Source organism: Rhamphochromis longiceps, linkage group LG3, assembly GCF_057381845.1.
Source record: "Rhamphochromis longiceps isolate RC_006_pf linkage group LG3, R_longiceps_female_GT1.1, whole genome shotgun sequence".
NCBI lineage: Eukaryota > Metazoa > Chordata > Actinopteri > Cichliformes > Cichlidae > Rhamphochromis > Rhamphochromis longiceps.
The window spans coordinates 29,296,230-29,317,619 of NC_140559.1; the positions used below are offsets into that span (position 1 = coordinate 29,296,230).

Below are 21,390 nucleotides of genomic sequence, written 5' to 3' on the forward strand. Positions count from 1 at the left end.
CACCTTTATGTGAAGGAGTGAGCCGTTTGATTCAGAAGTTGTAAAAAAAGAAAGAAAGAAAAGAGATCTGTGTATGAAACTCTGGAATATTTTTTAACAAAAATAAAATAATAATAAAAAAGATGAAAAGAAATAAAACGCAATAAATCTGGACTGAATGTCGTTGGTGCAGAAATACCTGCAGTAAAGCCTTCTCCTCGTTTACACCCTCCACCCAATACAGACTAACACCTTCAGTATTTTTAGCAGTGTGTGTGTGAACTTGATAACTGCCTGAACTGTTAACTAACCTTCCACATGCTAACACTGCATGTGATAAAACAGCAAACCCAGTGGGATTTTAGCATCATAAGCTTATGTTATCTGTATCTTTACTGCACAGGTTTTGTGTTTTTTCTCTCTTTACTCTCTTTTTACACAGTTATTTCCAGCAGGTGATGCTTTTGCATTGGTTTATCCTTTATGTACTGACACAAATGAAGACATCATTTCTTTTACTTTGTCTCCGTCCTCCAGAATTAATGTGTTGCGAGGAGCTCCATGCTGTTCTCCACCTGGTGCTGCAGGCCGGAAACCTCCTTAACGCTGTGAGTAGGAAAAAAAAAACATTGTACAGCATCAATGAATAATTAGATGAGGGAGAAAAAAGTGGATAGATGGTGGAAGAAGAAAAAGAAATACAAGAAGGAAGAAGAGGCAACAAAAGGCTTTTTAGTTTACACCCTTTATTTCCGTGACAGTAAGTTAATATTAGAATTCTGGTTTATTTCCTGTTTCTGTACATAACCTAAAACTTTGCATGGAAACTTTTTATTAGAGTGAGTCAAGATGAAAAGGTGAGCTGCAAATTAAAAAAGAAATGCTAAGACGACACTAAAACAAAGCAGTGTTTTCATAGAACTTCTCTTCCTTATTATAATCAGACGTAATATACTCTTTTTAAAAACACTCACATATATTAATACGAGTGTCAAGTGGTCACTGGAGGCTGGCTCCAAAATTGAGTCAGTCCCAAAAAAACTCATGTTTAAATGTTCAACTTTAGATCAGAATTAAACATGTTTACTGCTACAAATAGATTTAGATTCATATCTACAGTTTTAACCATGAGATTAACTGTAACTTTGGCTACGTTCACACTGCAGGTCTTATTAATGCTCAACTCAGATTTTTTTGATCAAATCTGATTTTTTTGCCTGCTTGTTCACACTGCAGATAAAATCTGACAGCAAACGCGCTCTAGTGTGAACCCTCAAAGTGGCCCGCATGTGCAAAAGAAGACGTCACACACAACGCGCTCTGTTTACACCCAGACTGAACAGTATTGTTTGACTGTTGGCCGTTAATATAAAGACTTGTTTCAGACTTTACGTTTCCCAATTTTGCTTTAAATTCTAAAGTTATTTTGTTATTTACATATGGCCTAATAATTATCCTTATTGCTGTTTTAGGGGAGCGGTGCTTCAAAGGAAAGTTGCAGATTTCTGTCAGAATCTGCAGATTATACAGTACAAATAAAATGTTCACGTTTCTCCAACGTTGTCTTCCCAACAGTTTCTCTGGATGGCCAGGAAGCGTTCGCGATGTCTTCTCCGGCGCTGATAATCGGCGTCTGTCTTGTGTCAGTGACGTAAAAGACTGATTTAATGCGACATGACCGTTCAAACAGCAGTCGCTTTCTAGAACATCAGATATGTATCGGATTCAGTACCACATACGAAAGTGACCCAGATCGGATTTGAAAATATTAGATTTGTGCCGTTCACACTGTCATACCATGATTGGATATGGGTCGCAGAGGGTCAGAAAAGTCGGATTTGATGTGCTTTCGCCTGCAGTGTGAACGTAGCCTTAGACTTCAAGTTATCATCCAAATATAGGCTCTTGTTTTAAAAACTGACATGATGGCGGCCAAAACCATGCGTGACAGCATGGTGGCTAAATCCATCATTTAATTACAGTCAGGGTATCACTGAACAATTTATCACTCACAAATTGATTGGAAATAATATAGTGTCTTCTAAAGGTTTTAAATTTCAAAATGATTTGTTTTTAATTCATAACTGTTGGTTGTCTTATACACAGTGTGGACCAATGACATGCATTCATTGGTGAACAGATGCAGAAATCAGACTCGTGCAAAATGTAACAGTGACTGAAAATGATGAAAGAAAATCAGACAAAAACTATTTATGAATCTGAGTAAAAGTTCAAATTGTGGATCTAAACAAAATTTTATGCATAAAACAGGTTGGTGCACTAAATTAAGCAGCCTCCAAAGAGGATATTTAAATCAAGTTATTAATTTTGAACGACATGGCAATAACGATATGACCAACACAGCTACACATTAATTAATAAAATCAGAGTATGCTGTATGTATATGTAGGTATAATTAAAGGTGAAAGAAAATTAGATCCCAAATAACTGCAAATTCATTAATTAGCATAAAAAGCTGCATTTATCAATGTAAAAAACCCAAAGCAAGCTGTTTCTTGAACTGATTGATTATTTCAACAACAACAAATATATGTAAATGTAATGAAAATTGTCTTTGTTCAAACAAAGTCAGTTATTAATTAGACAATAAATGATAAGATATCAAAATAGTATCTGTAAAGTGTGACTGACAGGAAACTGCACAACGATGAGTGCTCTGCAAAAATGTGGAGACCAAAGAAACTGCAAACTAAAACAGACATTTTAACCAACATTGTTTTGTAAGTAAATCAACATTTCACTGCATAATAATGAGAATATGCCCACATACTATCCACTCTAATAATACTGCCTAAGGGAAGCATGTAAATGTAAATGGACTAGTGTAGAGAGGGATCCCATGTCAGAGGCAACAAACTGGGCATTAGTGACAATGTGGTCTGATTAACAATGATGGAGACCAAAGGAAAGTCAAAACTAAATCACATTTTAATCAACTGTCCCTCAGTGACATTTATTTCAGTTTAATGAATTCTGCAGAGACGCCCTCAAAAGATAAAAGTCCAGCATAGAGCGGCTGAGTGAATGTGGTCTGGACTCTGTGGAGGAGAGTCATGGTTTCAGAGACGCTGTAGAAAGACAGAATACCTGCTCTGTGATCCAGGTACACTCCTACTCTGGAGGACCGAGGACCTAAGAGGACAGTTGGGACTTTGTTGTGCAGAAATATATAACTGTTTGTGTCAAAATCTAATGCCCAAGATTTGTCATTGAATCCAAATCCACATTCATAGCCCCTCCCTGCTCTGCTGATATTCTTGTATGCGACTGCTACACGAACTCCTCCCCCTCTCCACTCCACCTCCCAGTAACAACGTCCAGTCAGACTCTCTCTACTCAGGACCTGACGCCATGCAGTGAATCTGTCTGGATGAACAGAATAAGACTGTTCTTGTTTCATCAATGTTACTTTTCTGTTCCCTTCAGATAATAACAGATATCTGTTTGCTGTGTTTGGATCCAGTGTGATTTCATGTGAACATTTTAAGAATCCAGCTCTGGTCTTTGGCTCTGGTGGTGACAGTAAAACATCCTCTTCAGTGACTGTCAGTGAGATGTTTGTCCATTCCTCTCTCAGAATGTCCTGTAGTTTATCTCTGGTCTCTGACACAGCTGCTGTCACATCCTCAAAGTAGCTCAGAGGACGAATATTGATGCTGGATGAGTGTGTAGACTCACTGAGTGCTGACAGTGAGGGGTAGTTGTGTAGAAACTGGTTGTGATCCTCTGTGTGTGAGAGCTGCTCCAGCTCGCCGTCTTTCCTCTTCAGCTCAGCGATCTCCTGCTCCAGCTTCTCCTGAAGCTCTTTGACTCGACTCACTTCAGTTTCCTGCTGGGATCTGACCTGCTGCTTCACATCAGAGCTTCTTTTCTGGAGGAGACGGATCAGCTCAGTGAACATCTTCTCACTGTCCTCCACTGCTTTATCAGCAGAGCCATTGATGGCCTCCACCTCCTGTTGAAGCAGCTTCACATCTTTCTCTCGCTCCTGGATTCTCTGCTGGATGTTTAGTCGTCTCACCTCGAGCTCCTTCTGCTTCTCAGTCCTTTCTGCTGCAGCTGGGACTGTTTCATGGCCTTTATGTTCATCCATTGTGCAGAGATAACAGATACTCTGCTGATCAGTACGACAGAAAATCTTCATCACCTCATCATGATGAGAGCAGATGTTGTCCTGGAGCTTCTTGGAGGGGGCCACCAGCTTGTGTTTTTCAAAGGCAGGAGACTCCAGATGAAGCTGTATGTGTTTCTCACAGTAGGAGATCAGACACACCAGACAGGACTTGATGGCTTTCAGCTTCCTCCCAGTGCAGACATCACAGGCCACATCTTCAGGTCCAGCATAGCAGTGATCAGCTGGAGCAGCTTGGAGTCCAGTCTTCTTCAGCTGCTCCACTAAAGCTGCAAACATGATGTTTTTCTCCAGGACAGGCCTCGGTGTGAACGTCTTCCTGCACTGAGGGCAGCTGTGGATTCCCTTCCTGTCCTCTTCATCCCAGAAACTTTTAATACAGTTCCTGCAGTAGCTGTGTCCACAGGTTGTAGTCACCGGATCCTTCAGTAGATCCAAACAGATGGAACAAGAGAAGGTTTTTCGGTCCAGCTGAACTCCTTTCTGTGCCATTTCTCCTCTCAGTGTCAGTGACTGTGTGAGTTTCTCTAATACTGATGCAATACAGGAAAAGATTTGGGTGTTTTTCAGAAACAGGAAGTGGGAGTGGTTATGAGGCCTTGACTTATTCCAAGAGGAGAAGTGGTTTCAAGCAGACGGCGTGTGGTCATTTTTCACACAGCAGAGCACATTTAAAAATGTTTGTCTGTGTTAAATTGTTCGGAGGTTGATCTGCAGTTTTAATCACAGCCAGTCACTCTGCTGTTGAAGTACTACTTTTATTTCTGACGGTTTAGTTTGCTAGTTTGAGCAGAAGTTGTATTTTAGTGTTAGCTTATTTACACAATCTTAGTATCTGTCATTTAAAATCTCAGGGTCTGAATGCATGAGCTCATTTGACTGTCATGACACAATGATTGCAGAAAAAGTGTATTTATGTTCATTTAATTGATAAATGTTTAACAGAATGAGCTGATAATTGGGCGATACATGTTAGGTGTACAGTCAAACTGGAGACTTGCTGTCTCTACTCTCTCTTATCAGGTAGACTATGGAGACCAACTGCTTTGTGGGAAATGTAGTTTTATAGCTTCAGATTCTGTTGTTCAAGTGTTTGAATGTTTACCACTATGAGTTTAATTTCTGTGCTATGTGCGTTGCAGGGAGGTTATGCAGGAAACGCAGTAGGCTTCAAGCTGTCGTCCCTCCTGTCTCTGGCTGACACCAAAGCTAACAAACCAGGCATGAACCTGCTGCACTTTGTCGCTCTGGTGAGTAACATCATTGTTCATTTCATTTTTGCACATACGCCAGTGTGGCTGAAGTCACAAAAACAGTTAAAGTGCTCTTTGGTTGTCAGGCACCATTGGTGAATGAGATTCATCTGAATTTGATCAAGGTTCTGGATGTAGTCGGCTGTGCTGGTTGGCACTCATTGGCAGGAGGTCAGGGACACTACTTCTGAATGGGTAGGCTGGAGATGTGGTCCCTCTTTCTTTCTTTTTTTTAGGGAGGAAGACCCTAAAGACCCTATTTTTATGGGGAATCACACCTTTAGAGTTTCCAGGGAAGATCTATGCTATGATGTGGTTGTCATCCTGGTGTTGCTTTGGGTGTTTGCCATTGTTACAGGCTACTTGGTACCTGGACAACTGCAACCAGAGCTTGGTTCACATTACAGTCAATAAGTCATACTTATTCCTGGAGAGTGGTGGACTCCGCCACTGCTGGTTTTGTACAGACTCTTTCAGATCTGGTGGTCTCAGAAACACGTCTCTCCTTTTTGCAGATGATACAATCCTTTTTTTGATTAATCTATTAATGAAATCAGCTCTTGAGACAGTTTGAGAGAGTTTGAAGCTCAGTGTGAAGTGGTTACAATGAAAATTAGCAGATCCACGTCTTAATGGTTTGAGTGGTGAAGAGAGACCTGAAGCTGAAGGGGAAGCTGTTGAGTAACTAGTTGATATAAATTTGAACCCTCAGAATAAAATTGCAGATACAACAGGTGGAAATTAGTTTATTCTGACAAGTTGTTGGTTCAGCTTCAGAGAGTGAGATGCTCAGTAGTTCAGGAGGGGCTCAGAATAGAGCTGCAGGCAAGTCCTACTGGTAGAAGGCCTAAACATGCTGGTGAGATTATGTCTTTAAGGTGATTTCATGCAATGTCTACCAGAAGGGGACCCTGGGACAGAGAGTGGGTCTCTTTATGTGGATTGAGAGCACCTCTGTACCACCAAAATGAGCAAGAGGAGGTAGCTGGAAAGAGGGGGTCTCATGTTTTGTTTTTTTGTTTTTCTATAGGAAGCCCATAAAAAAGATGAGAAGCTCTTGGAGTTTCCTCTCAAGCTGAGTCACATCCAGGCTGCAGCCAGGTCAGACATCACTTCATATTATTCACATATTAAATACTACAGTTGTCCACATACACCACTACATTTCTCCATCAACCTGTTTGGTGGGGATTTATTTATTATACTCCTTCTTTCCATCATTTTATTACATCTCTACAGAATCTGAGTGAACACCGCCCCCTGCTGGTTTCTTTTCAGTCCTTCATTTGATACTTAAATTACACCAGACACAAAATGAATGAAACCAAAGCAGAAATGAGGCTACATGGATTTGTTTTCCTTCCTTTGGTAGGATCTCATTGGAAACATTGGATGCTGAGCTGCATTTGCTGACATCTCGCACACACTCAGTGGAGGAGAGCATCCAGAGAGACACAGAGCTGCTGCAGCAACTGGACAGCTTTCTGCAGGTAACACACATAACAGTATTTTAGTTTTATATAATCTTTAAATAAGTGTGTAGTTTAAAAAATAATTTTGTGCCTATTATGTTTGTCTCAGCATGCCACATCATCTCTCTGCTCACTCCGTGGCAGTCGGCAACAGCTAAAGAGGGAAGGCAGCGAGCTGATCGACTTTTTCTGCGAGGACAGAGACACTTTCAGGCTGGACGACTGTTTCAGCATCTTCCACACCTTCTGCTCCAGGTTCACAAATGCTGTCAAGGTACAACTATGAATGCAAATCCATTACACGAGCTGTACAACAATCCACACAAGATCCAGTAGATGTGGTTAAAACTGTTGGTATACTTCAACTGATACATTAGTCTTCATCCCATATTTCATAACGCTTCTGATTTACAGTGAAACATATTAGTTTCTAAACCTTCCGTTTTATGTGATTGCCAACAATTTCACCATTGTTGGCTTTTTGGCTCAAGTGTGTCTCCATTGCCTCTGAGTAGTTTGAATTCCCAAACCCTTCTCTCACGATGAGCTGTTGACAGAGACACAAATACCAGACCATAAATCAGGCATAAGAGGAGATGTTGTATTTAAGGCCCAAGGGTTCACAGTTTGTTTTATTTTTTTGTTTTGTTTGCTTTGATTTGTCCATCAGGATCTGAATTTTTTTTCAACATGCATAATATCTGTAGGCTATGGAGGACCAGAAGAGTCACGTGCATCAGGAAAATAACTTCTCTTTCTCTTTTTGAAGGAGAACATGGAGAGGGAGGCGAAGGAGGCGGCTCGTCGTCAGCGGATACAAGAGCTGGAGGAGAAGAAGAGGCACTCCTGGGCTGGAGGAGAAAAGGTAGGATGACGTACGCAGACACTGTAAAACAAAGTCAATCAAAGATATCTAACGATGATCCACTCTCTGTTCCCGTTATAGGTGGATGGAGTCTTTGGGCTGCGCTGCCACAGTGAGCTTGACATGTCCACTGCTTTGTCGCGGCATGACGAGGCCGGACTGTTGATGGAGCTCCTGACCCCTAGGTCCCACCCTCGCTCACCAGTGAACAACTCCCACAGTCCTCTGGGACGTGCTGTGAGCTTACGTCGTTCCCGAAAGTCTCCATCCTGCTCACCATCTATTGCTGCTGAGCAGGAACTAAGCACTTTCCTGGAAAAGGCGACTGATCGCAAAAACATTCAGCAAAGAGGCAAAGGGAGCAGTTTTCCATCTCCCTCAAGTCCAGGATTCCCAGTGTCCACCCAGACGGCACCACAAAACTCCTCATCACCTTCCAAAAGGAGTCCAAAAAACAAAAACCATGCAACTGCCACTTACCTCAGCCAAAATGCTACCCAGACGTGTGCAAATGCCACTAATCCTGCAAATGAACTTGCAGTCAAACCTACCTCTGACTCAAACCAGCAATCTGAACACAACAACAAAAGCAGCAGTGATCAACCTGGCATGGGTTTAAGCAGCCATGCAACACTTACAACAAGCAAACCAAAAGATGTTGAACTGGTTTTAACTCAGCAGACTGACTGCACTGATAAGAGCTTTCAGCAGAGCACCACTGCTACAGGAAACATGGTGGTGGTTTTAGACAAATGCACGTTGGTTCCTGAGCTAAAAGTGTTTGGCAGTGGCGACACCCTCACAAGTCATAGCGAAAACAGACATGTCGGTCTTCATCAAGATGATTTGACAATCACAGATTTGGAAGAAGAGAAAGGGGATGAATTGCAAGTTGATAAGGTGCAGAATAATGGCCAACTGATTGTAAATCCAAAACAATCTGATGAGCAAGTCTGTGAGCTCAGCTCTTCTTCAACACCAAGAGAGGGCGATGAGGGGCAAGAGGATAAGGTGGTTGTATGGTGTGTGACGGGTGTGTGCGAGGCTACAAGTGACACACAAAGCACCTATGCAGAAACTGAAAAAGATCAGCATAAGGGTGACAACCAAGGAGGAAACAAACTAACTTCCTCTGCTTTAGCCAATGACATGCCTTCAGAACCTCAACCGGCCAATGAAAAACCAGTGCCTGTACCCATCAGCAGCCAACCAGTGCCTGTCCCCCGCTGTGATGACACATCACTGCTAGTTTCTTCCTCTGTGTGGCGCCCGAAAGAACCTCCAACACCTAATGTAGTGCCTGCTCTCACAGCAGATGCTTCTGAGAAAGATAAAGAACTGGAGGAAGAAGCAGAAGTGTCCACCAACAGGAACAGTGATGGAGTGACCGTCTCAAAACAATCAACAGAAGAGAAAAGCAAAAACAACATGGCATCTAAAGACTCAACCAGTAAAACTGCAAAAGCAGCTTCTTCCACCAAAGTAAAAGCAGAACCAGCAACTCCATCTAAACTACCCAGCAAGAGCCTTCCTACGTCTAAAGTCCAAACTAATGGGAAGAAACCTACCCCAAACACTATCTCTGCATCTGGCAAATCCAAATCTATCCGGACCCTCACAACCTCCGAGAACAAGGACATGAGGAGGGTTGTGCCAATATCCAGGACCAACAGAAGTCCATCCAGAATCAAACATACAGAGAAGAATCGAGGCTCCTCCAGCACCGCAGTGCCCACCAGTCTGACTCCCTCAAAACGAAGCAGTGCTTCCCCTCGACGAGTAGCGAGGCCTGCAAATGCTCCTTCATCCCAACAATCTGGGATCCCCAAGACTTTGGATCCAAAGGACTCAAAGAACCAGAATGTTTCAGGTACTCAGCCATCTGCCCGAGAACAGAACAAGGACTTTCAAGGAAAGATGTCCAGCCAAAAGCCCTTAATGAAACCTAAAGCCCAGCGGGAGGAGAAGATCTGTCGCTCCACACTGCGGGCACTCTCTCAGGGTGGAAGAAGTGGAGCAGGAGGCAGCGTCAGTGCTCCTGCCACTCCTTTGCGCAAAGCCACTAGCTCTTCATCATCTGTGTTTCCGGGTTTTGCACGGAGCACAGCCTCTTCTTCTTTCAGACGTACTCACACCAACCTTGCTGTTCCTGCTGCTTCCCACTCCCCCAACATTGGGTCAGACCCCTCCCCCAAACCTTCTTCCAAGACCTCCTCCCCTGTTACCCCATCCAGCACCTCCTTGCCTATTACGCGATCAAGATCACTAAGAGTCCATGCGTCAGCAAGATCCTCAGATGTCCAAAAACTCTCCCCCTCCTCACAGAGGAAGTCTCAGAGCGTCAAATCATCTCCTCGTGCATCGCGCCACGACTTGCTGGCTCCCCCTAAAGGCCACAGACGGAATGACAGTGACAGTGACAAGTCCGCTCATTCTCAGGACTCGGTCTTGCCCACAAGGCCGCGCTGGAGATAAACTCTTGGTTGTTTTGTTTTGAGGATTTTTTCCTAATCACTCCTCCTTCAGGAAAGTCAGGAGATACACTCCATTATGAAATGTAGATACCTTTTAAAATGTTCAAGTTTAATTTGAGTAACAAAGGAAGATACAATGAGATTGTCTCGTATGGATTTAAATCTTGTTTGTTACCTTGTTTGTTTGTTATTATAAGCGGAGCTGAAAAGTTCACTACGTTTTCTTTGTACTATATTGTCCTTGTAATGTACTTTAAACAACCACAGAGGGGAAAAACAACTTGTTTTCAAGGTATATTTGTATTCTTTCTAAATCTATTAATTGAGAGTACATTCCAAGATTAATGACAATAATGACCTCTCCTCACGACCTCAGGAAAGCCGATGTCTTATCAGAAATCACAGACCTTTTTGTTTTGGTCAGAGTGAAGCTCTGAGATCTCTGGATGAGTCGGGAAATGACTACAGCCTGTGACGTGATTGCTAACAAGCTTTCAGTCAAAACCACACTAACACTAGCAGTTCTGAATAATTTGGTGGCCGTAGCCATGACTTGATCTCTCCTATTAGGCCTACAGACACTTGAGTCAGTCTGTGCGTTAATCCACAGACTAAAGGCTCCTACTATGAGAGTAAGGGGTACGCCGTATTGTATGAAAGAAACTATTACAACCAACATACAAACTGCAAAGTTAAACACTGAATTGAAAGGAGGGGAGCTAAAAAACGGAGTGAATAAAATCTAATTTCATTTTATTTGTACTCCCTTTGATTTATTCCTGTGGTACTTTTTTCCTTTTTGAAAGAGAAATATCTGCAGCTATAAAGATGTACATCTTTGGAGTATCCTGAAAATTCTGCAGTTTTTAAAGGTCATGTGACTGAATGGCTTTTCGATTCACAAGCACCTTTAACTGCACGAACCGTGCAGCAGAATCTCTTTAATCCAGGCTGGACTTATATAGAAATAATAATATTACTACAATACTAATTGTGTTTTTATAAAGCCTGACATAACTAATCTTTGAGAGCGGTGGTGTCTTTTTTAAAAAACACGATCAGTTTAAACAAGGAGATATTTATAACTCTGATTAAAAACAGACACTTTCTGTCTGACTTGGAAAATTCAAGTTGTGTTTTCATATGAGGACATTTTTATGTTTATCTGTCTTTATTTATGTATGTAATGTTTCCCTACTAATTAATAAAGCATTGTTCCTCAGTCACTCTGCGCACTTCATTCAAAGACTGTATTGCACTTTTTCCTGCCAGAAGACAATGTTTTAATTGAAATAGACTGAAATATCTGGCTTCAAGTGGATGAATGTTTGGAAACATTCACTTTAAAACCAAGCACATTTGAAACTATATAAACATTTCCTATTCTTACAGCTGCATTTTGTATCTAATCTTGAGCAGAACCTCTTTGTGTCTGCACCTCTCATTAATTCTGGTCTTGTATCATATTTAAAACAGAGAAACTAAAGCAGTCGAGACCATCATCAATCTCAAAATCATCCATTTTTATAGTTCTTAGAGTCCAAGAAACAAGCACAAATGTGTTTTTGCTTCTAGGTTTTCTGTAGTGATGTAACAACGCTGAAGCTAAAGTAACTGTAGTGATTTGTGTAGAGGAAAACGTCTCTGTGGCAACATCACTGCCAACGTGTTCATCTTGAATGTGTTATTAGAGTTAAAAAAAACCTTTACAAGTATCTTTGATTTCTTTAAACACTGTAATAAGAATTGTGCTTTCAGGCGTTACTGCTGTTCTCTGAATATTTGTCAAGTCTAAAACCTTCTCTGTAACCCCTACAGATGGCTGTGTGTAGAAAATCCCAGTAGTTTCTGAAATACTCAGAGCAGCCTGTGTAATACCAACAACCAAACCTGTTAAACTTCTTTTCCATCTCTACGTCCATAAATGCGTGGAGCTACTGCTATGTGATTGGCTAATTAAATATTTGCATCGGTGAGCAGTTGTACAGGTTTACCTAATATAATCTTTCATTATCTCGTTTACAAACCCATCAATCTACATCATGTGTGTCAAACCCGAGGCCTGCGGGCCACATCTGGCCCAACGTATATTTATATCCGGCCCACGAGATCATTTCTATATAGATTCAGAGTCGACTGCAGAGGTGCCCATTGTGTCCCAGTCAAACAGTGCTCAGCAGTTATTAGGTAAGATGACGTCTTTCTGTAGTTCATTATTCTAACAAGCAAAAAGTATTAAAGTGATGTTTACGTTGTGTATTTCAGACGGTGAGATGCAGAACCTGCAGGCCACAGGAGAAATGTAGTTTTCTGTAGTTGTTCAGTATCTAGAGGATACGTGTCAAACTCGAGGCCCGTGGGCCACATCCAGCCCAGCGTACATTTATATGCCTGCAAGATCCTTTTTATATAGATTCATTCATTCATATTGTTATTCATGGCTCGGCAAAATGAAGCGCTAATGAGACAAAAGCTACAGATTCAATAATTCAGAGTGTCAATCAAGTCCAGTTTCTGTTCTGTGTCAGGGTCTGGGTCTGCGACCCATCTTTTTGATTTCTTTTTATAGTTTTTTCTTCTCTCCCATGATAATGAACATATGTTAAGTTCTGGTGTTGATCATCATTTAGGTTTTAGCGGAGTTTCATCATGGTTTAGATTTTCTTCTATGCCCTTGTCTGTTCTTGTTCACAGCATTATGCGGTCTGTCTTTTACTTTCAGTATGCTTGTGTTTAAGTCTCCCTTGTTGGTTCGTCAAGCTTGCTGTGTGTGTGCGTGTTTTAGTGTCACTTTCCCTGTGGTGTCTGCTGTTTCCTCATGTGTTTCCACTTTCCCTAATCTCCTTTGTGTGTATTTAGTCTGTGTGCCTTCTTTCTTTGTCGGATCGTCTGTGTTACCTCCTTCCATGTAGTCATAGTTCTCATACAGAAAGTAGAAGAGCTAGTGTTAGGGTTAACTGTAACGGTAACCCAGATATTGGCAAATGTGAGCTTGAGTAGAAATACGGTCGGGTTTGTGAGATGACCACTGATTTAAGAACACAGTCGTGTGAAAGAAGCAAATACTTTACATCATACTGTCTTGCTGTGGATAAAAGTACAGACATGATGGACATTACACAGCTGGCCATCTTCATCCGTGAACTGAACTCCAATATGCCCGTTTCAGAGGAAATATTGGACATTAAATCGATGCAACGACAGGAAAAGACATGTTTGAACACTTATGACGGTTATTAGAAGTTATTCTTTATTCTAAGTCTATTTATTCTGAAACAATATTCCTGTCTGTTTTTATTCATATTTATGTTCAAAAAACATTGTTTTAGTGTTTTCAATAAATGCTTACCCTGTTTGGCCCTCAACCTAAAGTGTGCTTTGAGTTTTGGCCCCCTGTACAATTAAGTTTGACACCTCTGATCTAGAGCAGCTGCATCCTTCACAGCCTTTGTGATACGGACTCTCCCTGGTGACCAGAAACGAGAGTCCTTCACCAGTCCTGTAAACCAATTGCAAATAATTTTGGATCCACCTCCACCCGAAAATCAACAACTGCAAATCATAGCATACTGGGGGGCAAGCAAAAAGAAGTCAACTAGTACTGCATTGTCAGTGGCACATATTCAGACTTCAGTGGCAAAAGCACCATTTTCCATTTTAATTCATCAACTAATACAACATGCATGTGTTTAGACAGATTTGAAAGAAACAACAAGGCATGTTTAGTCCAGCGGGAAGCTGAAAGGGCATTACAGTTTTCAAAGACCTGACACGGTGCTTTGACAACTTGGCAATCATGTCAAATATTTGTCACTATAAGAATTTCCCCCCCTACATTACATAAGATAAGATAAAACTTTATTAATCTCTCGGGTGGGTTCCTCTGCGAAATTCTGTAAAGATCGGCCCCCAAACAGGGACTTGAACCCTGGACCCTTAGATTAAAAGTCTGATGCTCTAGCGACTGAGCTATCCAGGCTCAATAATTGCTTATTAATGTAATAGTCTGAGTCTGCAATGTGTAAGCAGCCATAGTCAGCCAAGTCATAATGAAAGCAACAAACAACTCATGTTTTGATGAAACTGCAAACCCTCCTGGTCAATAATCACATAAGCTGTACATGCAGGAAGCAAAGACTGATAAAGGAGCAGGCACAACATTCAGACAAATCCAAGACATAATGAAATGAACCACAATAACTGTGTGTGCATAAATCAGGTGTCAGTGAACACGTAACGATCACAGATCTTTAGAACCACAGCCAGATAACAATTTTTCCCCAAATAAATGTGTAGATTTTAGCTAAATATATATTATAGAATCAACACCATGGGCATTTCAGATGTCACACAGGTGGTTGGTTGTTACACTCTGGAAATGTGAGTGTTATGGATCCTCTGTGTGTGCGTGGGGTTAAAATGATGCCACCTTAAAATGAAACTGAGAATAATTAACACGAAAATGTTGTATCGAAAGGGGAAAAAATGAAACTGAAAAAAAGGTGAATTGAAACCGTAAATGTGCGAATAAATTTATTTTCTATTATTAACTAAGTTTTGAAACCTACATCTTTGTGTTTTTTTTGCTTACATCTTTTTTTTCCAATTTCAGTTTGCTGGCAATGTTGCTGTACGAATGAGTATTACGGCCACATTAGGAGAAACTATTATAGATAACATTGAAAATAAAGTTTCAATTTTGAGATTAAAATCGTAATTCAATTGAGAAAAAAGTCCAGATGTGGAGATTACAGTTGTTTCAAGACAAACTGCAACAGTTGCTGTACCCTCTGAGTTAATGTAATTGTGCTTCCGTTTAGTCTCCATGCAGGAAATGATTTCTCTTTTAGCACACAAACACAGTGTGGTGATCAGCAATAGGTGAAAAGATGGTGTGGAAAGCTGCATCTCATCAAAAAAACACACCAAATGAAATCGAGGGTTACAGCATGAGGAAGGAAGTAATGAAGTACAAATACTTTGTTACTGTAATGATGTCACCATTCACTGAGGACTCACGCGCAGGACTCTTCACTTTGAGGAGAAATAGTTTATTACAGCAGGTATGTGTACAGACAGTGCAGGGAATTGTGCTATATACAAGTGTGACGGGGTCCAGGCTCCAGGAAATCCAAGGTGGGGAGGACAGGGAAAGCTTCTCTTCGCTCACTCACTGCTCGCTATAGCCACTCTCCAATCATTCAAAACTAAGGATCTGCTCCGGGAAAACAGGGCCACGTCCAGGGGAACTAAACACAGAGTGTACACATTAGAATGAAGGCACAGAAATAGCAAGAGTCTAATGCTAAGAGACCTTTAGGAGACCTTCATTACTTTAGGTTTAACACCTTTAAGGGGAGTTATTATTTTGTCACTGCGAGCCTCAAATCAAACTGCTTTGAGATTAAACAGTAACACATGAAATTCATTCCTGTTGGTGTATTAATCACCAGCAATATCACAGAAAAAGAAATAAAAGTGGCAAAACTATGTGTCATAGTCAGGGCTTAAAGTGTTTCCTTTTTCTTGCTTTTGGCCCAACGACTGATTGTAAAGCTCACATGTAAGTCTTCATGTTTTTAAATCAGATATTGGTTCTGTACATGTGACATTATGTTTTTTCATATCCTGAAACGTGCTGCTAAACAAACTGAGGCACTGTGCTATTTAAAGGTTGCAGGTTAGTGCAGGATAAACAGGTTAGTTTGCTGCAGAACAGTGTGTGACTGCTGCACAGTGGCTGTGGTTTCATGCTCAGAGTTTGGTTACATCAAGTGTAGCAGAGATGAATTTGCAGTTAAGATTCACTGAATTTCACCTTCATACCAGCTGAATAGTGTCTAATAAAAAGAGCATAAACAGTTTACTGTCAGTGTAGAGGATGGAAATCAGTTCAACTCATAAAACATCTGCTGACATCTGGTTGAATTCACTTGTGTAAATCCACAAAGAGCAGCAGGTCAGCTGATCACAGCCTGTCCATTCAGAAAATCTACTGGAGCTCTCAGCAGTAATTATACTGAGTCGTGAATGTTTTCCCCACACTGAGCTGTTGCAACTGATTTTAGGGTTCCTCCACCTGCTGAATCCACTTTAACCCCTGACTGCTCATTTTCCTGTTTAGAGACAAAGTCACCTTCTACAATGTAGGCAACAAAAAATAGAGCCTTTTTCGTAGTGTAAGTCCAGAAACTCACCTCAGACATGTTGTTCTTTTCCTCACTCCACCGCAATCCTGGAGAAACGCCCCTCTCTGTAGCTTTGCTTCAGCATTTAATAGTGAGTGAGTCCTGCTCCCATGTCATTCCCTCCATGTCTCGCCTCGACCTTCATGATCCCTGCTATAAATCAAGTTTTCATTCAAATCAAACAAACATGTACTGAGTCAGCTTTTGGCTCCAACCTCTTTACACCGGCTGCTTGGCCTTGACAGCACAAGGTCCTGGACCACGTTTACACGTCTTCATAAGTTAACAGATGTGAAGTATTTTCACATACGGTCCTTAAAGCTTCTGTTAAAACGTTCCACAAAACTTGGTTTAATCAATGTGTGATGTTAAACTGAACCATCAGCTGATGGAAATGTTTATTATTAAACTCCTCGCCTTCATCTATTTGAAGTTTAACAGGTACACATCCTTCACTCAGAACATCCTGAAAAGCAGATGCAACAGATGCTGCTGCCTTGGTTTGAAGACACCTGCATGCATACTTGGAAAATCCATCTGTACATGTCAGTAAGTGTCTCACATTATCATTATCTGCTCAATATTCACCCATATCAGCCAAATCAGCCTCAAACTGTTTGTCAGTTCCACTAATCAAAACTCTGTTTCTGGGGAAAAGTCTACTTGCTGGTTAATAACAAAGAAATAAACTGTTGGTAGATCCACTTTTTACAACGAATCATCCATCAATAAAAATCTAACTCAGTTCCAAAACAACAAATTCAACATTCATATAAAAAAATCCAGCCCAGCAGGGATCAAACAGCTGATCAAACACCAGGGTTGGACACAGACTTTCTAATCTGACATCACAAAGTTATTCTGAAGCTGTAAATCTAATTAAAAACTCCCCAAAACTACTAAGAGAAAACCCTTAAAAGGTTCAATGATAGAAGAAAAATCCTTTACATGTAAAATCAACAGAGGTTCCTGATAAACAGACTAATAAATGAAGAATAAATGAACAGTTTCTGAGCCATGAGTAAAATTTCAGTGAGTATGAATCATCTCCAGGAAGTAAAAAGGGTTGGAGCTCAGCATCAGTCAGAAGAGGAAGATGAGGTGATGAAGAAGAGAGCGTTCAGTGGAAAAAGGCCAGTGAGTTCATGTAAATGCTGCTTCTGCTGTAAGAATCAGACCTAAAAGTGAACAAATGCTTCATGATTCTCATTTCTATCCATCATCTTGAACACTGACTATAAATGTGTTCACGTCATTATTGTGTGATTTGGCTTCTTCACGTGTCTCCTTCAGTGCAAATAAAGGACTGTTAGAGTGTGTGCTGTGTGTTTGTCTGAAGCATGACAATCCTTTCCAACAAGTATTTCCAGCTGTTTGTCTCCACTCTGCACTTTAGTCTTTCTTCCTGTCATGTCTGTGTTTGTCCACCAGGTGTCTCCCTCAGCTCATTTTCTCCAAATCAGAAGCTTCAGATTTGTGGAGACGCTCTGCCTGCCAGACACAGCTCAGGGCAAAGAAACATGTCTATCCTCCACAACATACAGGCCTGTGTTATTTAGTTCAACAGTCCCCAACCTTTTTGTGTGTCACCGACCGGCTATTAAGGTGTTGTTGATAAATACAACAAAATAAAAGCAGTATCGGTACAAAAAATGTTTTCTTCTCTTGCTGCCTGGTCTGTCTGGGGCCCGGGGGTTGGGGAACACTGATTTGGTTTTTTATATTTAAATGTATAAATAAGTGAGTGTGATCAAGCTTTTCATCTCAAAAAGACATTAAATGTCATCACTGTAGATACAATAATAATAATAATAATAATAATAATAATAATAATAATAATAATATAATATCAAAAACCTCAAGGATTAATTTTTTTGTTGCATTTTAAAAGTTCAAAGCTCAAAGACATTAAGTTTACAGTCATATATGATCAAGAAAACCAACAATCTTCACATTTCAGAAACTGGAACCAGCTTTAAATGTGACTAAAATAATGATAAAACAATCAATTCTCTAATCATTGACTAACTGATGAATCACTGCAGCTCCAATATATTGTTGCATTTGACAACCCACTACAGCAACTACAGAATAAAACCACTAACCAGACTGATGACAGATTTCAAACATGCTGAATATGAAGAGTAGTATCATTTAAACTCACATGATTATCAGCCATAAGAACAAATTCAGATTTATATTGATGTAAGGTATATAAATGTAAGTACAGTTTGAATCAGTGCAATATTATTTTCACACATCAATGGACCACTGAACTTCTCAGCTTCTAAAATGTAAAGCCTCATTTAGAAACTACACAAGTACATATAATGGTCAGGGATCAACATGAACCTGTCTTCTCTATTTGACTTTAATCAACTCTGCAGTGCCTCCAGCTGAAAAATAAAGCCAAAGACCAGCATAGAGCGGCTGAGTGAATGTGGTCTGGACTCTGTGGAGGAGAGTCATGGTTTCAGAGACGCTGTAGAAAGACAGAATACCTGCTCTGTGATCCAGGTACACTCCTACTCTGGAGGACAGAGGACCTGAGAGGACAGTTTGGACTTTGTTGTGCCAAAATTGAAAACTGTTTGTGTCACAACGTAATGCCCAAGATTTGCCATTGAATCCAAATCCACATTCATTGAGGCTCCCTGCTCTGCTGATATTCTTGTATGTGACTGCAACACGAACTCCTCCCCCTCTCCACTCCACCTCCCAGTAACAACGTCCAGTCAGACTCTCTCTACTCAGGACCTGATAATAATCAGTGAATCTGTCTGGATGATCAGAATAAGACTGTTGTTGTTTCATTCTTGTTACTTTTCTGTTCCCCTCCGATAATAACAGATGTGTGTATGCTGTGTTTGGATCCAGTGTGATTTCACATGAATATTTTAAGAATCCAGCTCTGGTCTTTGGCTCTGCTGGTGACAGTAAAACATCCTCTTCAGTGACTGTCAGTGAGATGTTTGTCCATTCCTCTCTTAGAATGTCCTGTAGTTTATCTCTGGTCTCTGACACAGCTGCTGTCACATCCTCAAAGTAGCTCAGAGGACGAATATTGATGCTGGATGAGTGTGTAGACTCACTGAGTGCTGACAGTGAGGGGTAGTTGTGTAGAAACTGGTTGTGATCCTCTGTGTGTGAGAGCTGCTCCAGCTCGCCGTCTTTCCTCTTCAGCTCAGCGATCTCCTGCTCCAGCTTCTCCTGAAGCTCTTTGACTCGACTCACTTCAGTTTCCTGCTGGGATCTGACCTGCTGCTTCACATCAGAGCTTCTTTTCTGGAGGAGACGGATCAGCTCAGTGAACATCTTCTCACTGTCCTCCACTGCTTTATCAGCAGAGCCATTGATGGCCTCCACCTCCTGTTGAAGCAGCTTCACATCTTTCTCTCGCTCCTGGATTCTCTGCTGGATGTTTAGTCGTCTCACCTCGAGCTCCTTCTGCTTCTCAGTCCTTTCTGCTGCAGCTGGGACTGTTTCATGGCCTTTATGTTCATCCATCGTGCAGAGATAACAGATATTCTGCTGATCAGTACGACAGAAAATCTTCATCACCTCATCATGACGAGAGCAGATGTTCTCCTGGAGCTTCTTGGAGGGGGCCACCAGCTTGTGTTTTTCAAAGGCAGGAGACTCCAGATGAAGCTGTATGTGTTTCTCACAGTAGGAGATCAGACACACCAGACAGGACTTGATGGCTTTCAGCTTCCTCCCAGTGCAGACATCACAGGCCACATCTTCAGGTCCAGCATAGCAGTGATCAGCTGGAGCAGCTTGGAGTCCACTCTTCTTCAGCTGCTCCACTAAAGCTGCTAACATGGTGTTTTTCTCCAGGACAGGCCTCGGTGTGAAAGTCTTCCTGCACTGAGGGCAGCTGTGGATTCCCTTCCTGTCCTCTTCATCCCAGAAACTTTTAATACAGTTCCTGCAGTAGCTGTGTCCACAGGCTGTAGTCACCGGATCCTTCAGTAGATCCAAACAGATGGAACAAGAGAAGGTTTCTCGGTCCAGCTGAACTCCTTTCTGTGCCATTTCTCCTCTCAGTGTCAGTGACTGTGTGAGTTTCACTTCCTTATAACTGAAACTAGTCTGAGCTCTGATCTCAACAACCTGTATTTCTGCAGTGAATGGAGCCTGTCAGCTCTTACACGTCACCACATGTTGGTTACACCCATCTTCAAAGTGCAGATCTGAGGGGGAGGGAACGAGGAAACACGTGGACAGAGAGGAGGTGCTGTGTTTAAGAGCAGGAAGAAGAGGGAGGTTATCAGGCTGTGCTTCACTCCAGGAAGAGGAGCAGTTAGAGAGTGAAACTGTGTGTTTAACCCTTTTTATTTACTGCTTCTTCTATATAAATAATTTTTAAAAATCCAGCTTTAATGAACACTGGACAGAAATGTCTCAGGTAACAATAACCGTCAGAACAGCAGAGGCTGCTGACCTAATCAAAGCATATGTATAGAGCAGGGTTAGGTTAGCAGACATATGCTGGTTGCTTTTATTTATTTATTTATTGCTTTTATAGGCAGTAATCAATGTTGCTGTAACAGGATGAGAACTAGATAAATGCCACTGCATTGCTTTGAACAGTCAGCAGAGTCTGCACATATAATTACAGATATTCCTGCAAAAAGTTAATTACTCAAAAGAATCTTGCATTTTAGTTTTGCATTTATAACAGCTGCTGCAACAGAAATAACCATGTTCTTTACATTAAAATAGCAACAAACCTTTCTGGAACAACTTTCAAGGTTCATGGCGAAGACAAAGATCTAATGACATGAAGACTCCAGTGAAACTTAAAGTATTAGGAACCAGTTTTAATGCGTGACCAACACATTTCCCCCTGTGGCCTTCACCAGGGTCATTGCAAAATACCCTTGTGATTGTGAAAAGACTACTGGTCAAGTCAAAAAGGAGTGTATGGTAAAATGACCAATGACCATGTGACAAGATCAAGCAAGCATTTTTCTGATGTGTTCACCGCTCAATGGTTTGTT

At 41.2% G+C, this 21,390-nt stretch overlaps 3 protein-coding genes and 1 non-coding gene across 4 annotated transcripts in view; 1 reads left to right on the forward strand and 3 right to left on the reverse strand.

Annotated features, from left to right (window-relative positions):
- Positions 1–11,422, forward strand: part of LOC146673877 (uncharacterized) — a 32,052-nt gene extending 20,630 nt beyond the window's left edge. Inside the window, exons 8-14 of the mRNA XM_085392544.1 lie at positions 517–587; positions 5,275–5,382; positions 6,416–6,486; positions 6,758–6,875; positions 6,967–7,131; positions 7,627–7,722; positions 7,804–11,422. Coding sequence (XP_085248670.1) covers positions 517–587; positions 5,275–5,382; positions 6,416–6,486; positions 6,758–6,875; positions 6,967–7,131; positions 7,627–7,722; positions 7,804–10,197 — 3,023 coding nt within the window. The 3' untranslated portion in view covers positions 10,198–11,422. The remainder of the gene's footprint in view (positions 1–516; positions 588–5,274; positions 5,383–6,415; positions 6,487–6,757; positions 6,876–6,966; positions 7,132–7,626; positions 7,723–7,803) is intronic.
- On the reverse strand, positions 2,369–4,660 carry LOC146673878 (tripartite motif-containing protein 16-like). The gene has a single exon (XM_085393565.1). The coding sequence runs from the start codon at positions 4,622–4,624 to the stop codon at positions 2,954–2,956; it is 1,671 nt and encodes a 556-aa protein (XP_085249691.1). The 5' UTR covers positions 4,625–4,660; the 3' UTR covers positions 2,369–2,953.
- Positions 11,423–14,099: 2,677 nt separating the features above from the next.
- trnak-uuu (transfer RNA lysine (anticodon UUU)) lies at positions 14,100–14,175 on the reverse strand. Its single transcript has one exon. It is a non-coding gene; the product is annotated as a tRNA-Lys (tRNA).
- A 1,136-nt stretch (positions 14,176–15,311) lies between these two features.
- On the reverse strand, positions 15,312–20,658 carry LOC146673880 (tripartite motif-containing protein 16-like). The gene is made up of 2 exons (XM_085393052.1): positions 16,394–20,658; positions 15,312–15,445 (listed from the first exon to the last, which is right to left on the reverse strand). Exon 1 carries the CDS (start codon positions 20,420–20,422, stop codon positions 18,746–18,748), a length of 1,677 nt encoding a protein of 558 aa, XP_085249178.1. The 5' UTR covers positions 20,423–20,658; the 3' UTR covers positions 15,312–15,445; positions 16,394–18,745.
- Positions 20,659–21,390: the final 732 nt, after the last annotated feature.